The sequence below is a fragment of the Nelumbo nucifera genome, chromosome 1 (genome assembly GCF_055504915.1).
Source record: "Nelumbo nucifera cultivar China Antique chromosome 1, China Antique-T2T, whole genome shotgun sequence".
In the NCBI taxonomy this organism is placed as follows: domain Eukaryota; kingdom Viridiplantae; phylum Streptophyta; class Magnoliopsida; order Proteales; family Nelumbonaceae; genus Nelumbo; species Nelumbo nucifera.
In genome coordinates, this window is record NC_142649.1 from 68,653,258 (window position 1) to 68,662,646 (window position 9,389).

The 9,389-nt window shown below is 38.4% G+C and overlaps 1 protein-coding gene across 4 annotated transcripts; it reads left to right on the forward strand.

Moving 5' to 3' along the window:
* The first annotated feature begins 677 nt into the window (after positions 1-677).
* On the forward strand, positions 678-8,875 carry LOC104594088 (homeobox protein knotted-1-like LET6). 4 transcript variants are annotated; one of them, XM_010254226.3, is made up of 5 exons: positions 678-1,227; positions 2,019-2,278; positions 2,546-2,807; positions 7,434-7,675; positions 8,441-8,875. In XM_010254226.3, the coding sequence occupies exons 1-5, from the start codon at positions 1,128-1,130 to the stop codon at positions 8,642-8,644; spliced, it is 1,068 nt and encodes a 355-aa protein (XP_010252528.1). In that variant the 5' UTR covers positions 678-1,127; the 3' UTR covers positions 8,645-8,875. The 4 variants fall into 4 exon arrangements, with proteins under 4 accessions (XP_010252528.1, XP_088758475.1, XP_010252527.1 ...); XM_088902349.1 differs by having other exon boundaries at positions 681-1,227; positions 2,564-2,807; XM_010254225.2 differs by having other exon boundaries at positions 681-2,278.
* Positions 8,876-9,389: the final 514 nt, after the last annotated feature.

Sequence of the window (9,389 nt, forward strand, 5' to 3'; positions counted from 1 at the left end):
TTGTCTATTGATGGACCTATCTCTCTACAACTCTACCTTATTCTTCTTCCTGCTATTACAGAATTATTATTTTAATTAGGACGTTGGATCCAACCATGTGGGCATGTTTAATTTCATTTCATATATATTCTTGCAAGCAAAAAGTACTGGTGGGTCTCTAAACTGTTTGTGGTAGCGTCCAATCAATGGCTCAGATTTCACAAGAAGGAAAAAGATTTGTGAGATCGAGTTGGTTGGTGACAAGTAATCGGAGGAGGATGGGTTTACAATTTACATAGGACAACGTTGATTGGAAACGTGGACGGACGGGTTTTCGGGTCCAAAGAGAACAGTTAATACAGTGGTGTGAGAGAGAGAGTATGAATGATGGTGGTGCAAGGAAGGTTGAAATTTCTTTCTTTCACAGGACAAGAGGAAATAGTATGGCAGTAGCAATTTGTGTGGTATTCAGTTCACCAAAGTAGTTCAAAAGTTCTCATTTTGTCTGAAAGTTGACAGCTGCTTTGACATAAATCGACGAAGAAGAGAACGAGTGACAGACAATGAAGGAAAAAAATTTACCCACACGTTACGAGTTAATATTGAATCCTTGTTTATTATTCTAATTAAAGAATAGACTAGTCTATAAGATAAAGATATTACGTCAAATAAAGGTAGCATGAGTACGTTACTGTGTAGAAGCTGGTGGTGAGATTCCTCGGCCTCGTATTGGGCAGGCAGAGCCAAGGACACTCCTCTCTCTCTCTCTCTAAAGCCCAACCGATTCATCCACAGAGCCATCGTGACTATGACAGAGAGAGGAGGAGGAGGAAGACTGGAAGAGAAGATAAGGTTAGAGAGAGAGAGAGCAAAAAAAAAGGAGGGAGAGAGAGCAGCCGGGAGGGAGCTCGTTGGAGGTGCATAGAATAGAATAGGGTTAGCAGAGCAGGGATAAAGAGGGAGAGACATTCGGACTGTCCAACTAAGGAACTTGGCCAGCTTTTCTGTAGCTTCTCTTTACTTTTCCCACAGTGAATAATTACAGATTAGATGGGGTGAGATTAATAATAGGGGAGAGAAAGAGAGAGAGCGTGTGTGTGCGAGCAGGAGAAGATGAAAGGAAAAGAAATAGAGAGAGAGAGAGGTAAATGAGGGGGAACACGACAATCCATGAGCGAATATTAAATGAGTGGCCGGATTTCCGTCAACAGCACCGTGCCCCAAAAATCTTTCACTCCATCTCCGCTGGTACTATTGGCTATCCTCGATTTGATCGTTTCTTTCTACATGTCTCTCTCTTTCCATCTCTTGTCTCTAGTTTCGCTTTAGGTCTAGCCTGTAAATTTGCAGTTGGATCAGTGGCAGTGCAAGAAACGAGGGGGGGAGGGTTTTCATCTCGGGAAGGAAAAGCTTTCCTGCAGAGAGGCCCAAGGATAACATCGGGCGCCCGTTCTTATTTCTTGCACCATATGTAAAACCTCGCGTGCTCTCTGTGTTGTTACTACTTGCTACTAGTCTCTCTCTCTCTTCTCTTCTCACAGTTCTCGCTCACTATTTTCTCTCTCTTCAGCCTTCTCTCACTGTTCTCGTCCCAGAGAGAGAAAGAGAAATAAAGGAGGGACTGAACTAATGCTGTTAATGTACAGGAAACAAAAAACATCCATTTTCTAAAGGAAGTCTGAAAACTGAATCTGCTTTACAGACCAGCAAAGAAGAAAATCCCCCCAAACTGACTACTACTACATAGGATTTTCTGTAAAAAGGCTGAAAGCGGTAGCATGAAAACCGGGAGAGTTCTGGAGAGATAACAACCAAAAGAGAAAGGAAGCAAATATGAGTGGGAGTCAGATAGAGATGTTGTAGTTATGGTTATTTAACAAGGCAAAGCAATCAATATATATCTAGTACAAGGCACTGAGAGAGAGAAAGAATGGAGGGTAGTCCTGCTAGAAATTCTTGTTTGATGGGTTTTGGAGATAACAGTAATGGACTTTCTTCCTTGATGATGATGCCTCTCATGACTTCTCCTCCTAATGCAGAAACGAATAGTCTTTTTCTTCCTCTACCTTCCAGCAACAATCATAACAGCAGCAGTGGCTCCTCTCTGATTCTCGACGACGGCAGCAACAATAATAACAACAACAACAACAGCAATCCTGGGTGTTATTTCATGGAGAACAACAGCAGCAGCAGCAGAAACAGCAACAATGACAACAGTAGTAGTAGCTCTATCAGGGCTAGGATCCTGGCGCATCCTCAATATCCTCGTCTCCTTTCGGCCTACGTCAATTGTCAAAAGGTGAACGATGATTAGCAATATATATATATATATATATATATATATATATATATATATATAACCAGAACAAACTTACTCAAGGCAAATATAATACTGAAGATTGACTGGGATCTCATATCTATCTTCTTTCAATCGTAAGGTTTTGATTCCAGTAAACAAAAGATTAACCTTAGAGGAGCTAAGAACCCATTAACGGAACAAAAGCTAAGAACCCATTAATCCTTGTCATGTTTATTTCTTTTTCTTATCGTCTGATCTTTCTACAAGATAAAACAAACCGAACAGGTCGGAGCACCTCCTGAAGTGGTGGCGAAGTTGGAGGAAGCATGCGCGTCCGAGGAGGCCATGGGCCGCACCGGAAGGGGTTGCATCGGCGAGGACCCAGCGCTGGATCAGTTCATGGAGGCCTACTGCGAGATGCTCACCAAGTACGAGCAAGAGCTCACGAAACCCTTTAAAGAAGCTATGATGTTCCTCTCGAGGATCGAGTGCCAGTTCAAAGCCCTCACTGTTTCTTCTGTAGATTCTGGTGACGCCCTTTCTCCTTCCTCCATTATATTATTTAACTATTCTTTTGTTTTGATCACTGAAATTGTTTCTTAAATATTAGTACAACAACGTCCTACAGCAAGCCATGCCCATGCATGTTGGCCTATGCATTGGCCAACTGACAAAGAAATATAGGTTGTTTCTCTTTGCGTGATTATTATTTTTCAAGCATATTTGTTCAATGAAAAACCAGAGATTCATACATTTCTTTCCTCATTACATTCATATAGACGGGATTATAGATGTGGGTAGGCAAGTACCGGTTATTTTGATTCTCTTCTCGTTTTCTGAGATCTGAGGTCGGTCTTTTCTTGCTTTGTTTCATATAACAATTTTCAGGCGCAGCATCTTTATCATCTGACATGTTTCTGCAGTTGATAGGATGGGAAATGGCTGGTTGTGAATACTTTTGAAGGTTTGGTTTGTGTTTCTTTATATCTGAATCAGGTGAAACGTATTCTTTCCTTAATCCTTTCTATTTAACGATTGTAAACTATGAAGTCTGGAGAAATGAGTGATGCAAAAGCACTCAAACACACAGCGAGGGAGTACTTCTCTGGAAGATCTGGGTGCCAGTCTGGAATGCTATTTTTTATTTTTTGGGTAAATCCTAGAATATGCGACCCTGAGTGCAAGTTTGGTTTAATTTCATATCCTTTCGAGATAAATATATGTTGCATCACAGCAACTTACTACAGTCTTTATTTTTGAGTTATAATGAAAAACTACGTCCTAAATTAATCTCTGGTTAATAATAAGCTTTTTAAAGCTACCATCTATAAAATCATGAACCCATCAGTTTGTAGCCTAAAATTAATGTACTTATATTGTGTAGATGATGTAGTTCATTTAGATGGAAAATTTCTCTTTCCTACTGCTTATTTATAAAGTGAATCTCTACAAGATTTTGGTGCCAGCCCCATCCCCCCCCCCCCCAAAAAAAAAAAAAAAAAAGAAATAAAATATTATTAGTTCTTGCAATGGTTTAAAGCTTGAATGTGATCCTAATATGAATTGTTTTGCTGGACTTCTCGTTGTTTTTCACCCTTTTTTTTTGTCTTAGGTTTTCTTTCCCTTTATTTTATGATGATGATCTGTATAACCATTCGTATGTGTTGGAGAACAAGAGTAAGATGCAATATATCTTTTGCTTTTTTAAGGGCAATGAATGCTTTTTATGAATTCTGGATTGAAGCTAAGCTTGCCTATTGCTTCTGACTTGTGTATTTCCTGAGAAAATAGAAAGGAAAGAACTAAAGTCCTTGATATCCTTCTGTTGTAAAAAGATCAAAACCCTTTTCTAAGTTGAATACCCACACATTAATCAGCTGGAGCCACCCTTCCATATAAGATGTCTCTTATGCAATATAAGTGCTCATTGTTGATCATCATATAGTTGTCAATTCAACTGAAAGGACCATTACTCTTGTCCATGTTTACTTGAGACAGTAGATGCATTTTCTGTCTGTTCTTATAATGCATTATTGTACCATGCCATATGGGGATATGGGTAGAGTTGAATTGTGGTCTGAACAGATAATCTTTTGGTACTACAAGTCACTAAATTAAATGTACTCCCGTTATATTTTAGAAAAGAAAGGAACATGATGACATAAGATGGTAGAAGCTGTTGAAGGAATGTGGAATCTCAAAAAGGGTCAATTGAGGTATACTTAATGTCCAATGAATTGGCATTGCCATATTCAAGGGCATGTTCTCAGTTTTGTGCTTCAGATTTGGGAGAGAAGGAAATCTACTCCTATCTAGCTCAAGGTCTTCTACTGAATGTTGTATGGTGCAAGTGGGCTAGTTTACTCCTCAGATTTGGATGGCACTGCCTCTAGAAGTATGTTCTCTCTTGCTAAGGCATAGGAGCTGGCTGCAAGCTGCTGCAAGTGGTGGAAAACATTCATGTTGGTCTACACTATGGAGAAATTAGTTTGGTCAGAGTAGATTGCTTTTGAAGGGCTTTTAAGAGTAATCATTGTAAGATGACCACAAAGAAAAACAGTGCCTTAGAAATCCATTAAGTAATGAGGGTAGGAGAGGGAAGTTCTTAGAATTGCACACCTAGTCATCCTAATTTTGAATCTAATTAAAATTCCATCCGGATATTTTATCGGTATATTTTCAAATACAGACAAAATAATGTTCTTTTCTTTACCACCAGACTAAAACCTGCAGCTAAGCAATTTGGGCTTTCTTAAATGATGAAGATTCTGATGAAGGTGTTTCTCTACCAATTTGATGGCCTGAATAACCTGATCATATAGAAGAATCTGCACAGTGACTACAGAAGGCTTTCTTTAAAAAAAATCCAAAAATACTAATAAAAATCTGAAAAAAAAAAAGATTGACTGGAAAATGCAAGGTAACCTGACAGCAAGGAGAGAACAATCTAATAAATGTTCTTATATAAAATTCATTATAATTTAGTACAAAAAATGTAAGTGTGCATGTATATGTGAGAGAGTTTTCAATTAAATGAGATGAATTAATAATAATAAGAGAATAACAAAACGAGTACTTTTGGTTTGATACATCTTTTTTATAAATGAGAAAAGAAAATGGAGATTAGCCAAAGGATAACATGTTAATTAGGGTGGGCTTAGAAGAGGCATATCTTCCACTATGATGCCATATTAAATCTAGAGAAAGCATTTGTTGCATTGTCTTTGAACTGTGATTATAGTAGGGCATTAAGTAGAAAACAGACAAAATGGATGCAATTGTTATCCGGTTCTAATGAGATTCATGTATATTTTATATCTAACTTTCATCCTATTCCTATAAGTGATGGCATGTCGCATCTCTGTTTAGCGTTATTCCCATTGTTGATAACACATTTCCTAACAGAGACGACAAGTTTGGAGTGACACAAGAGGAGGGAGTTTGAGGCCTAAACATTTTGTTTTGCTCCTTGCTTAAGTGATGCTGTAGTTCATTCTCTAGTGTCTCATTGATTTGACCACTTGGTGTCTTAATCTTCTAGTTTTGGTTGGTGGAAGCTTTAAATGTTGATAGTGAATCTGTGTTCTCGAGTCTTGGTAATCAGACTAACTCAAGTGTTGTTATTAGAGATGTTGGTTAGTTGTTGTTGTGTCTTGTTCTATTGGATGTTTGTATTTTGTAGTTCTTTTCTTTATTAGTGAATTTTCTTTGTTTTCTACCAAAAAGAAATACTTATTGCAGTGCTTCACATTAGTTCTTAGGGTTGTGTTTATCCTTGGAAGCCTTTCATATGTTTTCACATTGTATTTACACTTGGTTAGATCAATGATTTTCATTGTCGATCATGTCTACATTCTAAGATCATTGCATCTGTTTTGTTCATCATTATTTGTCACCAGAAATTCTTTTCACAAAGGAAATCTCTTTGGAGTGCAAATGCAAAAAATGTAGTGATCTTTTATCCCAATGTGGGTATAGAGCTTAGTTATAACTGGATGTGTTTGAGATTCACCATATTGGTACAAGTGCTTGTCATTGCTGCAGTTTAGATCAGTATTAAATTTCAATAATTAGTTTAATCTTAAATGGTTTTCCTTAATTAGGAATTATCTATATAAAACTATAATTATGATAAATTATTATTAGTAAATTCTGAGTCCTTTTCGGGTCTTCAAATCAACATTGGCCAAAAGACTTTCTAGCTTAAGCTGTATAAAATGCAGCTTTGTTGAATGTGCTTATAGCAGCATAAGTGGATGGGATTTTGTAGTCTATTGGATGCATCAAACAAATTGATCTCATTGCACAAATCAGTACTTTGTCTTTGGTGTTTGACAAGACAGTTGGTACATAGGAGTTTTGAATGTATAATATTGGATATAAAGCCTTGTGGTAGTTTTGACTTTGTACTTGAAATTCTGAAAAGTTTCATGCCTTGAATTCATTATATATGGAGACTAGTACTTAAGACTTCTCTCTTTTCTAACTTTTTTTGCAACACTTTTTTCCTTTTGTCCTCTAGATGTAAGATTTTGTTTTAATTATTAAACTAAATGGACTCAATTTGTTGTTATATTTTCAGAAAGGATTTGAAAGATTCAATGGGTTAATCAGGAACTAGTTTGTACTGTCTCCATACTTTGATTGCTACCATCATCTTTTTTAGGTTTATATTCAAATGCATGCTTATGGAACCATCTTGGTTCTGGGCCCACTAATTTGCTACTAGATGCCCAAATTAATCAGTACAATCAAGAACATAGATTGTTTTTGGTCAATTACATAGTACTTGTTTCCTTTGTAGTACCAAATTTTTTAATTTATTTTTATTCTATTTTCTGGAGCTTGGGCTTTTGCCAAAGAACCCCTGCCTGTTTATAAACTTTTTTTCTATTCATGGGTGTAGAAAAGTAGGATCTATTGATTTGTGCAATGAGAAAATCTTGTCCTAACAAGTGACAATGTGGGTCAGAGTCTGAGCAAATGCTTTGTGCAAAAAAATGCCAGGGTTGGGTCTGTTTGCAGTCCAGCCTGGCACCCCTCCCCCACCCCCCACCCCCCGGTTGGGATCACCATTGGATGTTATCCGTCTCTTTTACATGAATGCAAATATCTAAAGTTTGTAAGTGAACTGCTCATGGATCTCTATTGTCAGGTTGTGGTGAGGTTGATCGCAATGGATCATCTGAGGAAGACGTTGACGCAAGAAACAACTACATAGATCCTCAAGCAGAAGACAAGGAGCTAAAAGGGCAACTTTTGCGGAAGTACAGTGGATACCTTGGCAGTCTCAAGCAGGAATTTTTGAAGAAGAAGAAGAAGGGGAAGTTGCCAAAGGAAGCCAGGCAACAATTGCTGGATTGGTGGAACAGACACTACAAATGGCCTTACCCTTCGGTATCTTTATCTTGCAGTCCTTTTTAATTACTAGTTGAAAAACAATGTATGAAAATATTAGGATCCTGAAATTTTCATAATATACATTTTTCTTTAGTTGACATATTAGCCGGCACTTTTCTACAGCTGAAACCAATCAACCTGATCTTATCTGATGTATACATTTTCTTTCTCAGCTTTTCTGAGTTGCTATTTGAACTCTCTGCAACATCCATTTAAACCATAAAAACTCACAGATGTTATAATTATGTTTCAAGATAATTTTTGTCCCAGATAATCTGGTGAACCCCAATGCTCTATACAAGGAACAAGTGGCTAATTAGAGATCCCAAACTTTCCTTGTTTGAATCTTACTGAAGAATGTACCATCTCAACGATGCTGCTGTGGTGCCTCCCCTGATCCTATCTTTTGTGTTTGAGTGATACAGACCACAGAGAGCTAGCTACTTGCAGTCTTGCACATTGACTGATTAACTTTTGTGCATATAGATTTTTCTTTTTATATTTGGATCGTGCCTCCCCTGATCCTATCTTTTGCGTTTGAGTGATACAGACCACAGAGAGCTAGCTACTTGCAGTCTTGCACATTGACTGATTAACTTTTGTGCATATAGATTTTTCTTTTTATTATTTGGATCCCCCCGTTTGATATTGTGATCGAATTGGAATCTTCTCATATGCAATCTACTTGGGAATTAGGTGGCGCATGTAGAGTCAGATGCTGTCAAATGCGTTTTTAAGTAGTTCAGTTTAATTGTTCTACAGGAGTCCCAGAAGCTGGCGCTTGCAGAGTCTACCGGTCTGGATCAGAAGCAGATAAACAACTGGTTCATCAATCAGAGGAAGCGCCACTGGAAACCTTCAGAAGAGATGCAGTTTGTGGTGATGGATGCAGCTCATCCGCATTACTACATGGACAGCGTCCTCAGCAATCCCTTTCCTATGGACTTCACACCTACACTCCTTTAACGGTGAAGACAGCAATCCGACATTACTAGTTTTGGCGTGCATCTTTTCTCGACCATCTGTAAGGTACTAAATGTTGTGTAGTTGCGGTATAACCCTGAGCCGCTAACGTGGGAACATCTATATCTCATCCTTGTATTGGATTTCCTCTTCTCGGTTTCTCGACCCTTGTATGGACCCTAAACTGATGGATCTAATGGTTGTTTGTCAATGTAATATTGTTTTATTTTGTTACTCCTTGTTTCTTAGGTGTGTTGGTCGCACATCCAGCCTCTCTGGTAATGGGCTTAGGATGCTTTGTCGTTGGAGTGGACTGCTCCATTAGAAGGGGACAATCTCCCTGACGGGGAGCTAGTACTTTGGCTGATGCAGCCTGCAGAGTGGTCTTTAGTACTTTTACAGCCTATGTTCATTGTTGACTGCGAGTATTAGAAAAACAGGATATACGAGCGTGTCGCTTTAGTACTGTTATCTGTTGTGATATACTAGTGTCGACTCTCGACTGTTCTGCTGCTGCTCTTCTATAGTTTGTTGATTTCGCCTGTTGTTTGTTTAAGTTCCAGTCCGTCGTCGGAGTTGATGGCACGGCCGAGCCCCATGTACGTAGTACGGCTCGACTGCTGTCCCCCAGTGTCATCCCGGCAAAACACAACCACAATACCCCTATTTATTCATCGAGTTTTCAATTCACCGCGGTAGCTTCGCTCATGATCGTTCAGCATATTAATGGCATGACATGGTTTAGTCA

Bases quoted from the DNA above. Each gene is read 5' to 3' on its own strand.
- LOC104594088 (XM_010254225.2), top strand. From the start codon at position 1,910: ATGGAGGGTAGTCCTGCTAGAAATTCTTGTTTGATGGGTTTTGGAGAT. The intron at 2,279-2,545 runs GTGAACGATGAT...TCTTTCTACAAG, and splicing joins CCTACGTCAATTGTCAAAAG to ATAAAACAAACCGAACAGGT. The intron at 7,676-8,440 runs GTATCTTTATCT...ATTGTTCTACAG, and splicing joins ACAAATGGCCTTACCCTTCG to GAGTCCCAGAAGCTGGCGCT.